The sequence below is a fragment of the Lissotriton helveticus genome, chromosome 4_1, assembly GCF_964261635.1.
Source record: "Lissotriton helveticus chromosome 4_1, aLisHel1.1, whole genome shotgun sequence".
Classification (NCBI taxonomy): Eukaryota; Metazoa; Chordata; class Amphibia; order Caudata; family Salamandridae; genus Lissotriton; species Lissotriton helveticus.
In genome coordinates, this window is record NC_136063.1 from 2,011,390,436 (window position 1) to 2,011,415,014 (window position 24,579).

The 24,579-nt window shown below is 43.5% G+C and overlaps 1 protein-coding gene across 1 annotated transcript in view; it reads right to left on the bottom strand.

The window, feature by feature from the left end:
* Window positions 1-24,579, bottom strand: part of IDS (iduronate 2-sulfatase) — a 137,801-nt gene that overhangs the window by 59,017 nt on the left and 54,205 nt on the right. Inside the window, exon 5 of the mRNA XM_078688634.1 lies at window positions 22,953-23,153. Within this exon, the coding sequence (XP_078544760.1) occupies window positions 22,953-23,153 (201 nt within the window). The remainder of the gene's footprint in view (window positions 1-22,952; window positions 23,154-24,579) is intronic.

Genomic DNA, 24,579 nt, shown 5'->3' on the forward strand with positions numbered 1-24,579 from the left:
GTGTTGCCCTTGCAAATACCAATCAAAGAGCATTGAAAATCAAAGTGATACTAAAAGTAATCTCTCCCCCTCCTCAAATACAGTTGCAGAAGTTGAATTTTTTAGAAGATAGAATGTAGGCAGCTTGGAGGTTCGTTTTCCAATAATACCAATAAAAGCAATTCATAGGTCTTTTGTGAAGATGTGGGTATAGGGATTAGTACACTAAAGGAGGGAATAACCGGTGAATTTGGATATATATTTTGGTTTAACAGAATTTGTGTTTTTCCTTCTTTAGGTTTTTTTTTTTTACAAGTGGCAAACCATATGAAATAGACTTGTTGCATTCCAATAGAATACAAGCCTATGAACCAATGCATTTCAAAACACCTGGAGGTGCTTAGGACTAGTTTAACTAAAACTAGATATACACACACATATACATATACATATACATATACATACACATACACACACACACACACACACCCCCCACACACACACACACAAATTAAATGTATCTTAGATAAAGGAACAGCCTGTGTCCTTGCCCCTCCCTACGAACTCTTGAATCAAAAAAGGAGGAATAACCTCCCTGTTTCACACGTTTAAAACTATTGCCTAGCATTACACTATTGAGAAGCTACTTTATTTATTCCATATAGATTCGTAACTAAACATTACACATTTTTACTGGTCAGTTGAGCCCTAATGCAGATCTAGGTTACAGGTTAGATGTTCAGGAAAAACTCATTTCTAAGGTTAGGTCCAGACACAAAGTTCTTTACCTCACCCATTCAACACCTAGCACAATATCTTCATATCAATGGGAATTTACCATCTTGTTGTGCTTCAGATCTAGTATTGGGAGCAGATCACTGAACACATGTGTAGGGGACTCCCTTTGAAATCCTTAATAATTAAGTGACTAAGACCCACCTATAGATTGTGCACAGTTTTTGCAGATTCTATTAAAGCCATTGTTCATCTGAAAAATTCTTCAGTGCCTTAAACAGTGTTTCCCAAATGGTCTAGTGGCCTGGAACGAGAGGATACTCCATCCTAACGGGTCAAAACATAACTCTAACAGGGCCTGGTCACCGTTTAGAATTGCAGGGGGAAAAAAAAGAAAAATGTAAGCACTCTCATAATCAACGATTGTACAAAATCTTTAAAGAAAATTCAACACCAGCCTGCTAGAAGCAAGAACCGGAAAGACATTCACGGAAATAGGAGAAAGCACTAAAATTGGAGGACTATAATGATTTGGATGGGCTAATTAAAAGTGAGACAGAAGTAGGCATGCCAAAAAAGAAAGTTAAAAACAAAAAACGTATAAAATTATGCACAAAATCTAAAATGCGAAGCATCATGCCACAAACCTATTCCTATGCAAAGTTCCTACTGGCTCCAGGATGGCTCCTGAAAAAGCAGGTTGTGGGAGCTTGCTGTTTACCATCCGAAAATACTGAGTAGGTCAACGATTTCCTGATAAGGGAGTTTAACTTCCTGATCCAATGAGGTCAGCCAGTCACAGCCAATTGGCTTACCGTTATACCCCTAAAGGACATATTTACAGCACCGCTGCACACCCAAGGTATGTTTAGGACCAATGGTCATCATTCAAGAAAACAATCTGTTCAGTACGGGAGCAGGGTCTGTCATTGATAATATGGGGCAGTCTGAAGTATCTCCTCAATTCCCAATCCTAGAGCAACTGAGCAGTGATTGTGATAGCATGGTTATGGAAGCTGCCCAGAGCAAACAATATCCAGGATCCAAGGTCAACCCCTATGCCAACGGCCCACTCCATTGGACTGCTGCTGCTGGTAACAAAAATTGTAAACTACAACTTATAAAAATGTTGTTTTGCACAGGGATTAAGGGCACCGACAGCAAATAAGCTCACTAGTGACATAATATCTCAAGACACTTTAGTACCTGGATTAGTGTACAAAAGAGCAATGCTAGGGGCAGCAGTACTGCAGGTAATTAATTGGCTACTGGGATGAGATCAGTGTATACTAGACAAGGTTACAAATCGTAACAGTGTGAGCAGGAAAATATAAGCATAGGTACCTTTAAATCCAGACTATGTAGCTTGGGACCTGGGAAACTGCATCCGAGCCTGGGACAATGAAGTTCTGCAAATACCTTAGAAAAGCAGGGCCAGGAGAGACGTGCAAGAATTCTGCAGTCTTGTTATTTACACCAACATACCAGTCTCGGGGACATCACAACATCTTTAACAGATGTAATCTTTTGAGGGTCCTACACTCCCTGCAAGGATTACAAAATCTGCTATCAGAAGAACGCAGAGCTGGATTTATACAAGCTCACTCCAAAGAGGGGAGTCTACAAACAATGGGGGCAAATATGCATATGGAAATTGCAACATATTGGACAACTGGGGAATACTAGCCCATGAAGGTACCCCAGAACCCTATCAAACGGTATATGAAACTGTATACAGAGGCTCAGCAAGCCCTCAGCATTGACAACCTCAAAAACCATGTGTATTGGTATCAGCCTGGGTCCCTCTAGCCAAGTCGGAGGAGGAAGCAAGAAGTTTGTGGATTGGAACTTGTGTCTGTTAACCTTCAAAGTCAAAAGGAAAATTCAAAGCTATGCCAATATGAATTCTATACTATCCGAATCTACACACATGGGCACAAACAGAAATCAAGGATTGCTGGTTTAGGTTTCTTATCCATTGGATTTGGGTACTAGCCTAAAAGCATAGGATTTGGCCAAAAGTGCTTAGCTGCAACATCGTTGGCCTGAACTCTAAGTAGATGACTCATTGGGTCAAATTTTAAACAAACCGTTTGTTGCTTCCACAAGACCGTGGCTCTGGATAAGGTTGCTGTGGGTGGATTTACTCAATATATTACTAAAGCTGCAAAGAAACACAGGGAACTGAGAGGAGGTCTCACTTTCTGGGTATCTACCCATTCGGATACAGTTGCCCAAGCGTTCTCCGAAAGTGACAAGCACTTCAAAACGTTGTCAATTTTAGGGAGCCAACCCCAATGAATATTTACTCTTTGCCAGGCTAGCAATCAGACTTTAGAGGCAACTGAATGAGTTGGAGAAGCAAACTGATGCTCCATGCCTTTGGACTCCCCAGTTTATAACACCTTGGGATGGGGAATGGGTGTGGGGGGGTCACAGAGAGTACATAAACTTGATAGATTTGATTCTAATCAAGTTGGCAGCTGGTTGATGACCTCATAACTGAACAAAGAATCAAAAGTGATCATGACTCGCTGATTGCATGCCTAAGTGAGAAGTGTTTTAATTTCAAAAAGGGGGTGGTGATGTCTGAGCATACCCTGAGCATACCCTTCCACACTCATGGTGGTCAAAATAATTACAAAAAGGGGGTGGTGATGGACAGAGTATCTGAGTTAATCAGAACACTCCTACCCAGTCAACAGATCAGGGCTTGATCCATCACCGTTTTTTAGCTCACTGCACCATCCCAGTTCAGAACCTTGCTATATGCAAATTAGTCTGTCCCTGGCCGGGCCGACGCCTGAAATGGCAGAAACCGGTCCCCGGGAGCTAGTTTCCTTCCCAGTACAAGAATTGGCTTGGTAGTTTGGTTTGCCCTGTTCCCATCATGCACTGGGACAGGAACGGACTAATTTGCATATAGCCAAGTTCTGAGCTGGGATGGTGCAGTGAGCTAAAAAACGGTGATGGATCAAGCCCTGATCTTTGGACTGGGTAAGAGTGATCTGCTTAATTCAGGCACTCTGTTCATCACCACCCCCTTTTCTGAAAGAAGTGAGAAGTGTGGCTCACTGGTTAGAGGAGGCAGACCTGGAAGCAGAGGTCAGCCCGGGACCAGGGTTCAATTCCCGGCTCGGCGGGGTCTTGAGTCCTAAAATGTCCATGACTCGACAATTCTCGCTCCGGTGCCTACTCGATTCACACTCTGCGACTCTGGGCAATAGCTTGCTTAATCTCCACAACGGCCCCTCGCGGCGGGATGCCTGGCTTTCACCTTGCGGATACCCTGCCGGGGTTATCTCACAGGGGAATACCAGGATGGGTTCCCTAAGGAAGCGCTTAGAAACCGCTTGGTGATTTGCGCTATATAAATTCCTGTACATTTACATTTAAGTGTGCCAGCAATGACAAATTCAAACAATACTTCCGTCCCAGAGATGCAGAAAAGCGCACTACAGTTAACAGGTAGTCTGTTATTTGGCAGCACAACAGGCTAAAACAGTGCTTTGAAATCAAAAAAGTACTCAGTGACTACTGGGAGTTAAAAGATTTCAATGACCCACAGATCCTTCCTAGATTTCAAACTCTAGTTAACCTGGCTCTGAGGCAAGGTGGCCCACAAACGGACTCGGAACACCAGTAATTGCAACCCGCTGTAAATAGAAGGGTTCGACTAGTAACTGCAACCCCCTGTACATAGAAGGGTTGAACCAGGAGTGCAGCAAGATCAAATTTGCACTTTCATTGGCACTAAAAAGAAGGCAGGATACTCCTGATGGGGAAAATCATTTAAAAGATCTAAGTAAAAAGTGTAAGCGTTTTGTTAAGTATACAAAAAAAAAACAAGGAGCCAAGCACAAGTAAAGGGCTGGCAGGCACTCATGGGAGCCCTCAGAAGCAGAATCATAAGTTGCTTCTGGGAGCTAATAAGGTGGGGATCACAAAGTATTCCCAGACCGTTGCAAATTATGGTTATGCCTGCCTCCTGGGTCAACTATTTTCCAGCATTATACAGTCATCCTAGCCTAAAAAACCTTAGCATTGAGAAAATGCTGCGGAATGAAGGATGACTGAATAAACAAGGTCTTACGGGGGAGAACCGAAGTGTTATACCACTGAGACCATTAGAAAGTAAATGAATAATTATGGAATTCTCTGACAGCAAAGTTTGCCTAGCAATTCTTAGCCTGAAACAAAACCGGGTCCCGGGTCCCAACTGGATCCCAGTGTTCAAGGGAACCTATTTTACCAGCCGTTTTTATTGTGATATAGTTCCAGAAGAGGGTACTGGCATCATGGAGATCTGCAATTATTGTCGCCCTACACAAGTAGGGAACTCTGGAAGATCCCCTCTAATTATCAACCAATCTCCCTACTCGATGCAGTAGGGAAAATATATGCCAAGCTTCTGTATACCCGCCTAGATGATTAGCTATGTGACAGTGGGATCATCAACACATCGCAGGCAGGCTTCCAGAAGGGGCAAGGAACAATTGACGAAGCAATGTGACTATCGGTTTGAAGTATACCAGCACCTAAAAAAGTCAAAATTCTATTACTTTTATAGATTTAAAAAATGGTTTTTGATTCGATTAGCCGAGAGCTTCTTTGGCAAACATAACTAGAACTGGGCTGCCCAGTATAACGTGTGTCATCTATAAAGCAATTATATAGTAATACCCATTTGGTAAGGTATGGCCTAAGACTAAATTACTGAAAGCTTCAAGTATCGGAACCAGAAAAGGTTTCATCTTGGGACCAGCCTTGCTTAATATCTTTAAGGTAGTCCACTACCTCAGGACACAACATTTTCATGTACCGGTTTGCGGGGGCCAAAAATAGCAATCCTGCTTTTCGCTGATGCAGTGCTTGTCATGTACAGAACTAGTTCTGCACAAGCTCTTGAATTAATTTTAAAACTATAGCAACAAAAATAAAACAAAGGGATTACTAGCACAAAAATGAAATATGATTGCCAAGGGCTGCTCTAAATTTAAGAGTTCAAAAAAAAGAAAGAACACTGAACCCCGTTGGCTCAAGTCACCTATACCATTATCTAGGCGTATGGTTTGATTTCATGTTGGCTTGGTAAGCTCAACTACTTACCGTTTAGGAGACACAGAGTCAATAGGACAGGGTGCTCAGCTTTTCCAGAAGTCAGGGGAACCGATTGTATATAGAGTGCAAGCACTTACGGCTGGCCTATATGGTCCAAATGTGAAAGGGTTGGCTAAGGCAGAGAACTGGTTTTTTTTTTTTTACGTTGCTTACTTAGGGTTGGTCCTGTGACCCTTACAGATGCATTGCGGCATGAGCTGGGTATCAAATGCGCTGAACAGTTTGCAGTGTCACGTCCCATCCAAAATTGGGTAAGAATTTGGACCAGAGCAGAAACCTAATCTGGACATAATGCAAGCGGTATGGGTGCAAACTAAACAAGTTAAATTACCCTGGTTTAATCATATGGCTAACCTTTTGCAAACCATAGGCTGTTTAGACGGCTGGTTTAAAACCGAAGAATAAGAAACGTCAAAGGATACCAGAAAGGAAAGGTGTTGGCAATATACATGCATTACTCTATCGGGCGGACGATAGACCAGCTCCGAACATTCGACCAGCTCGGAACACTCAAACCCTCTTCCATCTTTGAACCACACTTGGACAAACCGAATGTCTTTCAAAAGCCATTGTATGTTAATTTCAGATTCTTCAGACATAGTGCAGTTGTCTATTTACACTCCAAGCAACAACACTGTTTTTAGGAGGAGTTCTTACTTTCTTTTAACCTGCACATATCGTTGATTGGTTTATAGCTGCCTAGGTTTGTTGTGAAATGCTGAGGGGTCATTTGATTGATGCAAATTATTTAGAATGATTTTTAAAATATTTGTGATGTTTCAACCAGATGCCCTTTTGACCAGGTACAACTTACCTATTTTCATAGGTAACAACATTTTAGAGTGGGTTGAAGGTTATGCACGAGCACTTTTATATTGCTAGGGCCACTCAGGCATGCACTCGAATAGTGAACCCTTTTTTAGGATGAGGCTGTAACAGCGCGCATTTGCTGTTCTGGCGAAAGACCTCATGTAGGGGCTTCTAAAACTAACCTAAGAATCGCACACGCTCGTGCTTTTCATTTTGGCCCATGCTATTGGCCTTTGCGTGCGTCTTTTTAACAAAGACAACACGCAATTGGCTAAAGGCGGGCGCATTGCTCCGCCCATGGCCTATTGGTGTCGGTTACCATCACGGCTGCCATGTGGTTTCAATTACCGTGCCCAGACGGGTGCAATAATTGAAACCAGATGTCTCGCGGTGGGGCGCGCGCGCACCACTAGTTTTTTTTAAACTTTCAGCTCGCCGGCACCTCAGCTGTAGGGAATTAATTGTATGTAGCTAACTGATTACTCGTTGCCAAGGGATTTATCTTAATGCTTCTCCAACCCTCGTCTAGCATTTTTTACCTTCCAAGGAATCAACACAACTTCAGAACAATTTCAGCTAAAACGGCAGGCCCCGGCTCCCGTATTTCCCTGGGGCCGCTCTGCATTTTCACTTGAATGGATGGGTTGGTGTTGCCTTTTGCCACTTCTGTTCAGGGTGCTAGCATACTACAAAGTCAGTTGAAAAAAGCTCATAAAAACGGAGAGCAGAGGTGTTTAGGGTAGCCCTGTGTAGTCGGCCACAGGAAGGATAGCATATTTTAGAATTTTCTGCAAAGATCCATTATGCGACAACTTCTTGCTTTCTGGGACGTGTAGTTTTTACCTTTAGTTTAGAACGTGACTGGTTTGGAATTACCAACAAGCACAGACAGGGCTGTATAGCGCCAAACCAGTACACTTATTTACAAGCCCATTGCGCCGGCCCCATAGTGCCCACCTGTAGAGTGCCGAACCAGTACACTTATTTACAAGCCCATTGCGCAGGCCCCATAGTGCCCGCCAAGAGCAATCCTCCTCCGGCCAGTTAGCCCCGCTTAGCACTTCATGCACGGCTGAGCCCTTTTAAATAAAACCCGGCCTCTGGTCACATGCTCGCTTCCTTTCCTGGCGGCTCGCGCTTGCTCTCACGCAGTATCTGGTAACTGTCACCAGGGACCAGGAAGTTGCAGCAGTGAGCGGTCAGAGCTGGCTGTGTCAGCTGCTTGCAGCCTCTCCTCAGAGCAGCTTCGTGATGTCCGTCAAGCGGCGTACTTGCTTTTCTTTCGGTGAAATGGGCACTCTAGTGGAGAGTTGTGCTGCTTTTCTCGCTGGACCCGGCAGCCTGCTTGCTGTGAGTATACGGGGCAAGGGCCATAAAAGCGGTGAAGAAAGTTTCGGTGTTTAATTGTAGACGGGGTGGGGGGGTGCAGGGATTACATCCTGTTTCCGATTCCTGGCCTTTGAGTTCGTTGTTTCTAGTACTCTGGAAGGATGACTGATGCTTTTAAGTCTTGAGACACGATCCTCTTCCAGGCCAGTTATTTTCTTTAGCAACCATATGCATTCTGGGACTGGGGAGGCAGTTTCATGTGTTTTCAACCAGGCGATGTCAAACACGGTTTTACAGTATTGACTACCATTTGAACAAGCAATGGAAAAGGCAATACATAGGTTTCGCCTTAGTGAGATAGATTGACTTTGTCAATGTTTTTAGGCATGCTGAGCAGCTGCGCGGTGTAGTATGGTAAAGTTATGTACATAGTATGTTATTTATTATGGTATAGTTATGTATACAGTTAGGTTACTGTATTATTCACTGTGTACAGTTTTGCATGTATGGCATCATTGCATCCTGGAAGGAGAATGTAGGATGGATTCTCTGGTCACGGTGACAGCATTCTTGTCCTAGTTGCAGAGATGACCACAGGTTCCTTTCCTCTGCTCCTCCGTCGTGGGTTGTATAGAATGGTAATTAACGTTCCTATTTCCCAGCAACAATTGTTCGTCTCTTATTTCCACCCTACCACACGCTGGCTTCAGGACAACATGGCTTAAAGTATAGAAAATAATTGCGGTATGAGGTGGCCAATGCTGGTTGCGTCACAACTCTTTTTTTCCCTTATACCTTAAGTCATGTTGCACAGCAACAAGCACTGCTGTGCAATTGTTCAACAGGTGTAAAAAAAAATAAAAAAATAAACGCATTTGCAATGCAATAGGTCTCTGTTGGACCTGGGGTTACCAGTCTACATAGGGTAGCTTGGCACAAAGTAGGTAGGCTTATCCCAAAGGTACATGTGTTAAGTTTGCGCCACACCCTCCAGTAACATAACGTCCATCCACTCAAAAATAAGGACACTACACCAGTTTAGAAAAATACGGGCTGTTTTATAAAATTCTCTTCGTGGTACCTCGTATTTTCTTTGCAATATTTTGGTTCTGTTTAAAAACTGCACTGCATTAGTCTGTTAGCACAATCACATTTACAAATAACTGTCAATGGCACATTCCCCTCTAGTCAGAAGGAACTTAATGATAATTTCCAGCCTCTAACTATACACTGAATATTCCACAGTTTCACTTGAAGCGATTATAAATAAACAGGTTCTTGGCTAGGTGAATGCTCCCAACATTAACTTACATTTAAGCAAGACATTTCCATTACATTTGCCGTGGCATTTCCTCAACAATCTTCAGCAATCAATGCAATGAACCCTGAATAACCTTTTATAACTAATCGCCACCCGTCTTTATGATCAATGGCTCACCTAGCAGGCGGGCTCAGTCTGTATACAGATATAATCTAATTCCTTACTCTCCTACTCACAGTAGACTATTCAGGTTCCTAAGCTGGGGGAACTCTAATGAACAGGCTGGGATTACAATACCAAATAAAATAACTCCCCACAGGCAGGAGGTCAGTCCCAGCTCCTACTTGTAAGAAGGACCGTTTACTATAAGCATTTTGGGCTAATTCCTTTGCTGCATTCACTCATCCAGATAGCTGATCCACACCAGATGCCTCAAGAAGCTTTGCCACTGCCGAGTCACCTGTGGTTCTCAATTTACCATCCACACACTTTGTCAGGTTCGCTCCCTTAGTTCCTGTTTACAGCTGATCAGATCTCACCCTCCCCTTCCGACTAGCAGATTCCGCTCGAGTCTCGTTAGCCGGCAGAACAGTACCTTCGTTCTCCTCAGAACGGTGTCCGAAGCGCAAGACCACGCACCTCAGCTTCGGCACGTTACCCCAAGCGCCTCACCTGCAGGTTTCGGTACTTTTTGGTTACTTGAATGAAGTATGGCCACAGACTTTCCGTCGCTCCACCCGATGACCTCTTTCTATTTTCCCAGTGTGGTTTGGGCTGACAGCAGAGACGCGGGAGTGTGACGCGCAAGGGCAGAAGCCTCCGACTCCGCCGCGCGTCTCTCCCAGCTCCGCCTCGACTTCCTGACAGCGCGGCCCGGCTTCCTCTCCACAAGCCGGTCCGCGGCACCGGCCGACCTGGCCCCGAAGTAAGATCACCGGCCGCCGCACCTCGGAACCCTCTTCTGGAATCTCGCTCACCGGAAAGCTACCGTGGTGAGTGGCAAAGTCTTATCACGAGTAGAGGGGGGCGTGATTCTCTCCCGCTTTGACTGCGGGGGTGGTTTACCTCAGGAGCTTCCAACCACCTGCGTAGGACCCCAATGCCTTAGGGGCTGCACCTGGGGACACTTAGTCACACTGTCATTCCGGGTAAAAATAAGGTGTCAAGGGTCAATGTCGCGCAGGCCACTCTTCTAGTGGGGGTATCAGCACTCACCACCTTGACAACTGTCCTGGCTCCCCTCACACGTCCTGGTCAGGGAAATCTCCCTCCTGTGATATGGGAAACTGGTCCAGGGGGGTTGATTCGCGACTGGGTGAGGTCAACAGCTGGGGGGCAGCCTTCACTATAAGAGCAGCCTTCACTATAAGAGCAGCAGCCTCGAGAGGCAATCAACCCCTTATGTGCGATACCCTCCACAGTCAATAGCCTGGACTCCAGTCAACCTCGTCAGTCCAGTGTCTTCACAAAATGGCCGCCCCACAGTCTGCCTATATAAAGCCTGTGCCCCAGGTTCCAGAGTGGTCCAGAAGGTTCCAGAACCTCACACTAGACTATGGGTCAGTCCCTGAGGTAAGACAGTTATGGCAGTTATTGGCCACCATTTTGTGTGGCTAAACTTGCCCTAGAAAAGGAGAGATTTCTAGCCCTAGAGGTACCATGGGGTCAAGGAGTACCTAACCCCCAGGTCAACACCTTAAAAATTCCAGGGGACATCAAAAAGGAAGGGTTTGAGGGGCAAAAAGGGGACAAAAAAAATAACGAATAGGAGGGACTACCCTAAGGGCAGACAGGTCTAACAGTCTCGCATTTACGAGAGATTAAGCCTTTGGCATTGTAAATGACAATGGCTTTTATTTACGTGTTGGTTTTTAAAACCTAAATAAAAGGCATTGGCATTTACAATGCCAATAGCTCCAATAGCTCAAACTCTCACAACTGCGAGACCTGTTGCATTGCAAATACTTGTTAATCTATGTGGCCCAGCAACTGATGTCTTTCTGGATACCTGGAATAGTGTGTCTTTACAAGAACTAACGTTCTAGAGCTGGTCATTGGCCAGACACTAGTACTATTATAGTAACAGGGCTATTTTGAAAAGCATTAGTGATTTAACCCGATTTAGTGATTTGTAATTTGCTATGCAGCTCCACAATTTATCACTTTGATTAGCCTCAAATAATGAATTCTTAAATGTATTAGTGTGAATGCTACGTTTTATAGAAAAAAATGTAATTATTGAATTAGGTTACTAAATCTAAGAAGGGTGTATACTTTGACATGTATATTGTATGACCCTTCTATTGCAAGCTGACAACAAAAATCATTAACAAGAGGCTAGTCCCTGACCAATCAATTTGTATCTTTCGCATTTTAAGCCCCTGATGCATAATAATTCATCCTTTAGAACATCTCACTGCGACATCAAAAATTACTTCTACACCCACTGGGAGACTCTAGGCCAGGGGTCTTCAAACTGTGAGGCGCGACCCCCAGGGGGGCCGTGGAGCGATGCAAAGGGGGTCGCGTCTTCAGTGTCACTTCTGCCCTGGCCTCCAGGGCTTCAGCCCTCCTCCTCCCCCATCCTGTGTCTCAGCTGCTGCAGTGCAGCTCGCGCTCCTGGGGCCTCGGCTGGGCAGTGTCTGGTCTTATCTCCGGCCCGAGTTTTTCACAGGTCTTTAAAGACCATTAGCATATTTACATGCCTTTGTTAACTGATTACCAAAGCTTAGTTTTTTTATGGTTCCAGTACCCCCTGGGCCCCCACTCGGCCTATTCCTTACACTTGTCTTTTTAAACTTACTGCTGTAGTGTGAGAATGCATTTAATGAAAAGAAATATAAAGTTGGGTTGCCAAAAGAAACATGCCTGCTATGTGTTGTTTAAAGATCCTGCAGAGACCTGCTCTTGACACTAAATTGAGTTATAAATAAAAAAGTATGTATTAATTAGTTATGTGACTTTTCTGTCTTTATTCTCTTAATTTTTAGTCATGGATCATTGAGGCATCCCTAGAACACAATTAAAAGTGCTTTCTATTCATATTTGCTGTTCTAAGTATTCACAGATAAGTGCAAAAAATACAGCTGTAGGTGACTGCTTATTTCTGGGCCATCAAAATAATGAGCTGGTAACCCTAATCATTAAGCTGAAGTTTGTTGCAGGATCAGCACATTATTTCCTCCACCCTCGAACCCTGATTAATGCCATTATAGCAATAGTTTAACTTATATCTGAAACCCTACGCTTCAAGTTTCTGGGAATGCACCCTGCTTTCAGACTACTCACTTCTCATTCTCGCCTTCACCTTCACCCTGCACTCCCAGCGATCATCATGCACTCCCAGCGATCATCATGCACTCCCAGCGATCACCATGCACTCCCAGCGATCACCATGCACTCACAGCGATCACCATGCACTCACAGCGATCACCATGCACTCACAGCGATCACCATGCACTCACAGCGATCACCATGCACTCACAGCGATCACCATGCACTCACAGCGATCACCATGCACTCACATCATTCACCCGCTCACCCTGCACTCACACTGATCACCATGCACTCACACCATTCACCCGCTCACCCTACACTTACCGTAATCACAATTCACTCACACTGATCACCATGCACTCACACCATTCACCCGCTCACGCTGCACTCACAATGATCATAATGCACACACTGATCACCATGCACTCACAACATTCACCCACTCACCCTGCAGTCACAGTGATCATAATGCACTCACAGTGATCACAATGCACTCACACTGATCACCATGCACTCACACTGATCACCATGCACTCACAACATTCACCCGCTCACCCTGCTCACAGTGATCACTCTGCACTAAAAATTTGCTTGCATTGTTCACTCTGTACCTCACCCTGCAGTCACACGAGCACACTTCTCACCCTGCATTCATGTGACACTCCACTCACCTGCCCCCCCCTTACTGCTCAATCTGTAGCTCACTCAAACAAGGCCATCACTAACCATGCACTAATTTGTCCCACTCTGCACTTACAGCCGAACCCAAATTCATATGGTCATCTCACTCACCCTGCAGTCACTCCTTTTAACCCTACTCTCACACTGTTGCATTGCTCACCGTGCAGTCACATGGGCACTCTTGTCACCCACACAGTGCAGAAGGTTAAAGTGCCTGGTACAAAGAAGATGTACCATGCACATCACAGAACTGAGTGTGAGTAAATTATGAGTAGCGCTATAAAAAAATGAAATGTTTGTCAGACAGGTGCTATAGAGAGATGAGGTATATTGTTGGTGAGTGGTAGTGAGGGAATTAATGGAGAAGGTGGAAAGACTGTTGCAACGTGTGTTAAACTCCCCCCGCCCCTTGAAGCTCGGGTCTAGTGGATCCCCCTGCTTCTGCCTATTATTTACATTTGTATTGCGCTACTGTTACCAAAAGGTGTCCTGGGGCCAATAACCATCCGCCTGCAATGTGAGAGAGGGATCCGGGGTTGGGAGAAGAGAGGGATGGAAGGAAGGGGGTGAGAGGAAAGGGGCATGGGTAAACTGCTTAAAACTCTGCACAAGACCTCCACGGTTTGAATGCACCCTTGCTGCTCCCGGCCATGGCCAGGTGAGCTTCTAATGTGGCAGCGCATATTCCTGCGGATTAGGGAGGCCCTTTACAGAGGTTGACTAGACATCTTTCTGATGTTAATTGCTGTATTTTGGTTATAAACTGGTACTGATGGGGTGAAATCTTTCCTCAGTATTACTAGGTTTAAAAACATTCTAAATAATAACGCAATGCTACCCCAAAATACGCATCACAGAACATTATTTACATTTTCTACTCACACAATTTAGTCAAGCCTGTCGCATAATTTGGTCCTCACCTTCCTCATAACCTAGAGGTTTAGAAATTTTTGTCAGGAGGGGGTCTTTATGTTTGAAAATTTTGACAGGGGGGTCTCGGCATCCAAACGTTTGAAGACCTCTGCTCTAGACCTTGAAAATGACGGAGCAGAAAACGAGGGAACTGGGGAGCCCAGAGGTAGAACACCTGATTTAGTACAATAGAGAGGGAGAGCATTCAAACCGGAAAGCCCACATAGAGGAAGATACATAATATTAAAAATATATTCAGGACACCAAGTGAACTCCATAGAGCACACCATAGCAGATCCCACATACCCAATACAGACCTTGTACATGCACCCAGGCCCCAGTACCACAGATTAGCAAAGATGGTACCGCATGCGAAACCAGGAGAGGCATAGGTTACAAAGCACAGAGTTAAGAGTTAAGTTTGCAATAGGCATGGTCAACCATGGGACCACATACACACAAGCGAAGAGGGAGTGTGAAATGGGAAAATACGATAATAACTAAATGTGTATAACCAACTCCTAGAGGACGCAAATCGAGCTACTATGAATCATACAACACATGTTCAACTTACTGGAAGCGGAGTTCAAATGGAGCATAACACCATAGCTTGGATGTAAATAAAGGACTAGAAAGAATGTGAAAAGCAAAAAACTTGAATAATCTAAAATGTTACCAAAATGTATGTATAATAATATTGAAAATGCCAAAAACAGTTTGAAGGAAAAAAAAAAAAAGGAAAAAAAATAAATAAAAAGAAACACATTAGGGTCACGTATTTTTATTCAATACTAAAAAGTGCAGAGATCTTACAAAAAACGGAGTGCATCACGTGCTGAAAGTGAAGCCCAGAGCGGATGTACAAACATACAAGTGTTTCCTCAACTTCTTCTGCACATATTCAGTCTTGGCCTAGCCCCAAACTGCAATACAACATCCAGCTTACAGAGATTCAAATGGTTTGGTCCGGTCTGATAAAGAACAATCTTACAACAGCAACCTGTATATTAAAACCGAGGTCAGGAACACCAATGGTCAGATTTTCAATAGTTACGAGTGCTAGACAAGAATGAGAAGTATTTTTCGGTTAATAAAATAACTACTTTGTACCTCCATAGGTCACATAAATAGTATGTACTAAGTAATATGCCTAGAATAAAAAAGTGATCAAGTATTATCGATATTCTAAGAATAGTAATTGAGAATGGAGACTAATAGTGAGACAGGGTGTTTTCTGTTTAGGAGCCCAATAAAAGATATTCGGTCTTAAAGCTTTGGCCGCATTAGAGGGATAACACAATTATCTTGGGGAACAGCAAATATCATGAAGTCTTTTCCCAGATCAAGAGGAACCACCCCAGGAATTGCCACAATGGGGTGCAATAAAAGTTTACAGACAGTGATTTCAGCATACAACTGTAGAAAGATAAGGCACAACCATCATTTAGGACAACAACAAAAAAAGCATACAAGCAATCACAATTCTGTGCTTCCAAAGATACCCAGGTTATAGGTGTGCATGCCTTTGCAGTACTGGAATGAAAAATAATTTAGGACTACAGTTCTCACCTTCATCTCTTACTGATCAATGAACCAACAGAATCAATAGTGAGATGTTTAGGACATAAGTTGAATATACGTTTTGACCCCCAACAGGTTTTGATTATCCGTTCACCTGCCATGTAATGTTAGAAGACGTGCAGGATGTGGTTTAGGCGTTCCATTTATGTATGGATAGAATAACTCAAACCCTTCTCACTCTGAAGCCGGTTATTGGGATACAGACTCCAAGTTAGATTAGCCCTCCTGTATAAAGTGGCTGTCTATTGCAATGCATGACTGCATTATCTTCATCACTCGAATCACAGGTTGAACTAAGAATCAAATTGGATTCTAAAACATAAGTAGACCAGTGGTTTCAGTAACATTTGATTTGCTGCATGCTTCTATTCTAGATTCACATGCGTTGCAAAGACTGTAAAGCATTACTCTCAAGTCCAGGTGAGACAGAACTGGATTAAAACTCAGCAGCGGCTGCCGATCAATTCAACTCGCCGGGCAAACATCAGGCTAGAATAAAATAAACAAAAGATTCACTTACCTCTGCCCTCAGTGCTCACAGCTCCTCCGTCTCCTCGTCAGTTACTCTAACTCCCCTCTTCCAATCAATGCTCTACTCTCATGCTGCACAGTCAGCATGACAGTAGCATCAGGATTGGCTGGAGTGGCTGGACCTCATGCTCACTGAGGCACTCTGTTTGCTCCCCACTCAATATTCTTCGCCTGACATGTGCACTGTAAACCTCTTCACCTGGCGGTCAAAGTGACCTGCCCAGTGTAAACAGGTGGAGTGAACACCACTCCCCTGCTGCTAGTCAGCAGTGGCCCGCCTCCACACATGGCTCAGGCAAGAGAACATAAAAATGGTGATGCACCCATTACAATTTTATTTTTCACCTTTTGGCATGCTGGCAGTGGAGGTATGGGGTGATGGTGAAGACGCTCTCTGCCCCAATAGAAGGGCTGCCACTTATAAATGACAAATCCAGACTTCCCTTCCTGAGTGAATATCCATGCCGTAATTCTTTGTGAACTTGTTAATTGACTATGCTGTCTTAAGGTGGGAGCAAGTCAGGGGCCCCAATGGACCCATGCCCCCAACCATATCTACAACATGGGAGGACCACTGATCAGTAACATCACCCACATCAACACCTAGCAAATGTTCCACCTTCCAAGAAGATTGAAACATGCAGCCATCAATGCTCTCCTGAAAAAAAGAAAAACTACGGACGACCCCAGCGAGCTGACCAACTTCTGGCCCATCTCTCTGCTACCATTTCCAGCCAAAATGATAGAGAAGGCCATCAAACAACTTACCAACCATCTCAAACTCCACCCAATCAGGTTTTTAGAGCAACCACAGCACAAAAATAGCACTCATCACAGCCATGGACGAAATCTGCACAATACTGGACAGTGGAGAAACTGCAGTTCTTCTGGACGGCTTATGTGTCTGATACAGTCTACCACCACACCTTCATCAGAAGATTGAACGACAAAGGCATCCAACAACTGGATTTGCTCCTTCCTCACAGAAAGAACACAGCAAATCGGACTACTATTCGGCACATCAGAAACTAGGAATCGGATCTGCAGACTGCCCCAGGGTTCATGTCTAAGCCCAGCGTTTTTCATCATCTACAGGACAGCATTCGCCAACATAGTCAGATCACACGGCATCTGCATCATAAGCCACCAAAGTCATTCTCCGACTGCATGGTCAGCATAGCGGATTTAAGAGCCAACTGCCCGTAAATAAACTCAGATAAGCCGGAAGTGCAGATTGTCAGGATAAAAACTCTCCTTGGCACTCCCCCTGGGGACCACCAGAGGTCGGTCACAAACCAATCAATACCACAAGAAACCTGGGACTCATTCTACACAATAAGCCCAACATGACAGCACAGGTCAACACAGTCAGCTCCTCCTGCTTTCATATATATTACTAGCAACCCGCCCCGGCGTTGCCCGGGGCAGAAGGGGGCTGGGGTCAGCATTTTAAGGCTCTGTGCACTACCGCCCGCACCGACATTGCCCAGACCGCATCCCTCCCGCCTCGCCGCCGCTCCCCGTCGCCCGCCCCAACATTGCCCAGCCCGCCTCCCGCCCCGACATTGCCCAGTCCGCCTCGATCCTCCCGCCCGCCTCCCGCCTGCCTTTGCCTTACATGAGCCGCCGCCCACTCCGGACTCCACCGCCACTCCTCGCCGCACGTCACCGCTCCTCCCCGCATATCGTCATTACGTCTAGATCGCGGTCAGCGCTACGTCGCGGCCGGCGCTTGTTTTAGGGGACTACTTGGTTTACAAAATTTAATTTACGTTTTTTTTTTAATTTTATGTCGCCTATGTCCACCTACACACCCTGAGGATTCCAACAATGTATTGGGTGTGTGGATTGGCGCTGTGGTTCCAGAGTTCACCTGGCCAAAAGGTGCAAGTTCTCTCTTTATAATAGTAGTATAGATACATGCTACACAAGATCTTCTAGTAGCTTCTCATCTTGCTCCCCATATATTAGGGAATGCACTGAGTTGTCAGGCTTTAAAAGACATCTCAATACTTGGCTGTTCTAATGTAGGTTTCCTTTCCTGATGTGTCTGCTACCCAAACGCCGAGAGGGGTATATACATTTTCAAAAAAATATACTCCAGAACACGCCAGACGCATTATCACGCAAGCCCGTATAATAATCAGATTAGGCTACAGAAAAGCACTCAACACTGGGATCTCAACCATTTCCTCCACTGACCACACCATTCAGAATGTTTTAGCGAGACTCCTCCTCGACCTCCCACTACACCACATCTCAGAAAGGAAGGTCTAGCTTTTTCCTACATCGCACTCAAGACCTGGAAAAACCTCTCTCCATATCAGGGCCTTCTCCTCACTTCTTGAATTCTTCAAGAATCTGAAGACCTGGCTCTTCAACCAATTCCTCACGGCGGACTCCCATCACCCTCAATCCTAAGCCTCCACCACTGTTCGAACACCTGGATACCCTACCAGGTGAATAGCCACGCTAGACAAACAACAAAAATGTATGAGCAGTGCTAAAGCAGTAAATTTCCAGCATTTCCTCATCTGCTTTCATTAATTGGGTCAATCGCATGAAAAGGCCCAATGTATCAAATGTAGGAATTTATGTGCTGTCTTGTTACAAATTAGTCTTACATAAGTTGATAAAGAGTATGCTCAAAAAAGTAACACCACATCTAGCTTCATATGTACCAAAGTATGACAGACCGACACACACACACACACGCACCTTAATGGAACTATAGGTTGCTTGTAAACCCAGACCTCCCCCAAGCAGGCTACATTCAGACAATGCAAGTGTTTCTAAAGACAGGGGTGTGGGCTACATATACAACAGTAAAGAACACAAACCAACACGTTGTCAGACAAGCTAGAAATTCTAGCAGAAGTCATCCACAAGAACCCTTCTGAGCCATCAATAATGTAACTCCTATAGGACCTTCAACATCCCTCTCGCCATCCAAACAGATACTATGTGGTCCAACAGGCTGGTTGTATTTCTGTCACCAACCACCCAAAAGATACACTGTTTGGGGTCAAGAACAAGCAGTTTGGGTCTGCTTGTCCAGTGGACTAACTTGAAGCAAACTCCAGCAACATTACTTCTTTTGCAACCCACGTATAGAGTGCTATTTGCTTGCAGAAAAGCTTCTTTTTTTATTGGAAAGACAAGAAGGCCATTGTATGGTTCTCAATAATTCAAAGCATTTACTATTAAGTTGAGTGCTCCAAGAAAATAGAGTGAACTGTGAGCTCAACTTGCATTACCGACAGATTCCAGTACAAAAACATTTCCACGTGTTTGCAAAATGTAAATAACGATTTATTGCCACTTACAATGCGGAGATAATGCTCCTTTATTCTACGCAAATACATACCTAAGAATGGAAGGAGAATTGATGATGGTCTTACAAAAGAAAATGTACCCAAATAATATATGTAATTGGAACAAATAGATTAAAGTTAGAGCCGTTTTTTCCTAAATAATCCACTCATTTGTTTTCGAACTTTAAGGACACACCATAAAACATTCATTTTTTATGCATGCCATTTTGAAAATATATTCAATATTTGCGCACAGGGTTGTAATTTCATTTATATAGTGCTTACTACCAAGGAGTTGAAAGGGGGGGGGGGGGGTCGAAGCTCTTTACGATGAGAAGCACACTAATCCTGAACCGAAGGTTAGCGGAATGGCTGGTTACTGAAAAAAGTTGGGTTCCCAAAAAAAAAAAATAAAAAAAAAAAATAAGTCATTCCAGGCATTTACTCTCTAGTCTGTGTAAATTAAGATTAATATCAGTTATGTGGTATTTCTACTGGGGTCTGGGTGGTTTCAGGCAAATAGTTGCTGAGATAAGTAGGCTTGCAGAGGTTTGATCTTGTTAAGTTGCAGGGGTATGGTTTAAAACAAATGGGGAGGTTGTGATCTAAGACAGAAGGCATCAGCCATTTGAAGATAAGAGTGATTAAGGCAGACAGGAGTGAAAATGAAAGGAGGCTATGCTCCGATAGAAGTAATGCAGAGGATGGAAGATATTTGTGGTACTGTCGTCGCTCTATCAGTTCTGACATTGGGGGAGGGAGGTGGGAAGCTACATAATCAGCTGGGGAATGTAGTATACCCTGCAATGCTTTGAATAATTATATTTTTTGTTGTATATGTTGCTGCTTTCCGAACTCCTGTAAATCACGGATTCAAGTTTCCGCTATATAAAAACTTTCAAATAAATAGGGGCACTCTGAAGAAAGGGAGTAAACAATCGGTATCATATGAAAACCTGCAGAGTAAGTGTAAATTCTCTAGTTATAACTTTTTTACCCATAATGGATAAATATTTAACCCATGTTGGCACTGCTTTCATTACACCAACATCTTCATATTTAGAGGATTTGGGCCCAAGCCCACCCTAGAAATTTTATACTACTGCCTGTGCCAGTAGCAGATTTCAACATTCCCAGGAGAAGAACGTGTTAGAGGATTTGGTGAAGGTCCTTAAACATTCAAAGCACAAGGCAGTCAACTACAACTTCCTACCTATTCCAGCCCATGAGTAGATTTGCTCAAAATGAAATCTTCAGGCAGCTAATCTTTAGGAGTGCAAAAATCAGCTTTTGCACACAAAAGTCAAGCTTACATGCGTAAATCGCTTTGAGAATCGGACTCAACATTTCCACTCTGGCTTACACTTTACATCTAGAAGTACTCTGCAAAGTATTGTCAATCATTAATGCAGCACTTGGTAAATATTCACGATTATGGCAAATAACTTAAGCACAGGCACAAGAAAAGAGTGCCCCATAATTCAACCAGGTGCTCAACTAGAGACGGTCAGACACGGGACCGCACATATAATATAATATGGGTTCTATAGCAATATTGTATTGGAGTGAATGCTCTAAAGGTAAATCTGCAAACTACTCTTGAGCTGTTTTTTAAGAAATATATCTTTTTTCTTCGTCTCTCCTGAACAGGCTTCTTTTACAATCAGGCATGTTTTGTTCATTATAAATGTCCTGATGATGATCCCATGTATCTTTTCGAGCAATAGGGATCGAAACGTCGACACCCATGAGTGGTTTCATATTTATAACATTGAGCAATAAGATTGTTTATGTTCCACTCCAGGCGATACTGTGATTGATTTGTTACTTACAAACAGTACCCTGTCTTTGCTCTCGCTCTTTGCCTGATAGACACCCCTTTCACCCTTATGCTATCTTTCTGTTTCCTTCTTTTTCATGTACGACACAGGCTTGTGTCTTGTGATTATGAATGTATTACTGAATTGAACATTGCTTCTTTATAAAATAAAATCCTTTCCCGGCTGGGTTTGGAAATTTTATAACACGTATAGTTTTCCATTGTGTTTCTATACAGCATTGGCTTGATTTGGAAATAAGCTAAGAACCGTTTTGTTCACTATAACGTTGTTATACCCATGGTACTTAGCTATTTGTTGGGTCTCCCTTGTTACTTATAAAACTAAAGGTAAATCTGGCAAAGTATTTCAGAAGAAGCTTCTTTAGAAACTAAACCAAGAAAGACCAAATGGTACCTTCAAAAGAATGATAGGTGCTGAACACTGCTATAATCACAACACTGGAATAACAAGTGCTGGCATAGTCAAATCCTTACTTTGATAAGGTATTGTGAACAGAGCTCATTAATAAACAGAGCGTCTGGATACAAATGGCCTGTGAATAGTCAAATATTTATCAATAAAAGAAAGGCAGCATATTCAAAGCCGTGCTACAACTCAAACCCTGACATAACCAGAGCCTTGCATAATCAGAGGATATTGGAGCTCCGATACAATAGGAACGCCGTCATAATTTGCATATTCAAATGGTCAAAGTTGATTTTTATACAGGACAAGTAGATTTCTGAAGCAGTGCGTCCCTTTGACAATCAAATATTTTATACAATTTCACACCTTTGCACTAGGACATAAATGTAGTAGCGTTAGTTGTAAAATGCTGACATTGGTACATCCTTATGCGATTCACCCATCATGTGTGCCAAATTCCAGACCGATCTCACTACTCGCCAATCCAAATCAAGCCGTCATTACAGTTCTGTAGACACAGTAACTTCTAAGCTGCATTACCCCGGCTGCCCTTCTTAAAAGGAATTAAGCACTCCTCAACATAGGTCTTAATTTCGCATGGCCGCTTCTACGCCAGTCTTATCCATCCAACACGGAGTCCGCAGCACTAACTAGACTTGCCTCACAAGGAGAGTACAAAATAGAAACTTCTCTAAATAAAAAGCTTCAACTTGGTGAATCAAATTCCAAAGCAGGCGAGTCTGTAGCCTCCATAACAGCCACGAGTGAAATGTGAGGATACAGAGCAGGTTAATGTTCAAACCACACAGATTCAGGAGAGCTTAAGAGCAGGAGATTGGGCACTGAATGTTGGCGTTACAGTTTAGGCACATTTGTGGGGCAATTCCCCAGCACAAATGTACTATGGGTTGCAATTCAAAATAAATATTAACAACGTTTTATGCTTTTCCATCTACTGCAGTATAATGAGGATAGCAGGCCTGGGAAGAGGTTCATAAAAGGCTGTTAGGGGGTATATTAAAATTTAAACCTAGAATTAAAAAGCATGAAGAATTTAAATGAAACCAATTAAAATGAGGTTTCTGTGGCACACATGAACTGCAAGTATGCAGAAGGCCAGAGACAATTTATTGCTCTGGAGCCTATGAAGACCGTTATAAAAAGGCAGCCACTCACCTTTGGGTACCTGAAAGGGATGTGAGGTTTGTGATACCCAACTGCAAGAAAGAAAGGCTTGCTCTGTTTTTTAGCCGCTTGCAGTAACCTTATGGCCTCTTCTGTACTCTGAATGTCAGGCAAAGTTGTTTCAGGTACTTCTTCCACATCAACAGGACATACCAGATTTGCATGAAGCTTGCCATCTTTACCTTCACAGGTCTAGGAAAGAAAAACATTAACTCAAATTAAAGATAATCCTCTTTTGGTCTCACCTACCAGACAAGACAACCTGCTTGGTTGCCGATTAGGCCTATTGTCAGTTTACAGTGGGCTTAGTGCCCATCCACTGCATAACATTGGTTGGCTGTGTCACTCATGTGCTTACTTTTTAAACATTAGCTTGCGTCCTTCTACTGCTTAAGTTTTAAGCACTATTGGTTTCGTTTTGGATAAGCACTATGAGCGTTCATGTGTTTTCCACCTGTCGCCCTTGTGTGATTCACTAAGCTCCGTTATTATGCTCTCCCTTACCCTCTTCCTGGTTTACTTATTCTATGCTTCTCCTCCCCACATTGCTTTCTTGCTGTGCTTCTCAATCTAGTGCTGCTTCCACCCTCTGGTCAACCTCAAGTGCTGCTTAAACTGCCCATTGCTGCCCCTCCTACTTGCCCCACATTGCTGCCGCATCTGTAGAGTTGTATATTGGTTCTTATTTTTGGTCCTCCATTACCCTCCTATGTATCTACATAGATTTTTTCTGAACATCAAAAGCTTATTGTGATTATATTTCATGATGTTTTTTGTTCTCTCTCAGGTTCTGTATTAATAACGCCAATTGGGCGCAACAGAAATCTTTCTAAAACACAAATAGGTACATTTCACCTTATAATTTTTTTGTAGAGCACACTTTGACATCTACATTTTCATGTGAGTAAGGTGAGGATAATTGTGCATATCCTCGTCCTGAAGAAGGAGTTGTCCAACTCCGAAACATGTTGACGCACTTTTGAGGTTGAAGTAACACAACAACCTCACTCTGCACATTTTTAACGATACCAGCCGAGGGCTTAATAAAACTTTTATTTGTTTCTCCTACGAGCCAGGTATCTTTTAACCTCCACTCTTTCACCTCACCACTCACATTTATTCCCCTCACACACATCAACGCATAGTTCACCTTCAGTGCTCCCACGTAGTCGTGAGTCGTAGCACACCGCATCCCGTAGAGGGGTGCGAAGACCCCGATGATGAAGCAGGACACCAAGGGGCCTGTTGGTGTGTGAGTGGTATTCAAAACAACACTGTGTGCTCCCCACCACTGTAGGGACCACCACCACTATTTGAGTGGATTCCTTTTGTTTAGATATACATGGCTCTCCACCTAACCCTACAAATTCAGCACTTCCACCCCTCCAGCTCACAACTGTGCTTTCCACTACACAGTTTACAGTACCAGTTTTCGTATTTTAACAATTCAGAAACTCCTGGTGCTTCTACCAGTGCACTAATTTAAGATTATTTAAACATTTCAGATTAGTTGTTTCCTCCTTGGTCTCTCCGCTTACTCTTGCCAAGCTTCAATATATTCAAAATGCTGCTGCTTGCAGAATATCACGTATATACATTGATACCATAACATACGTAC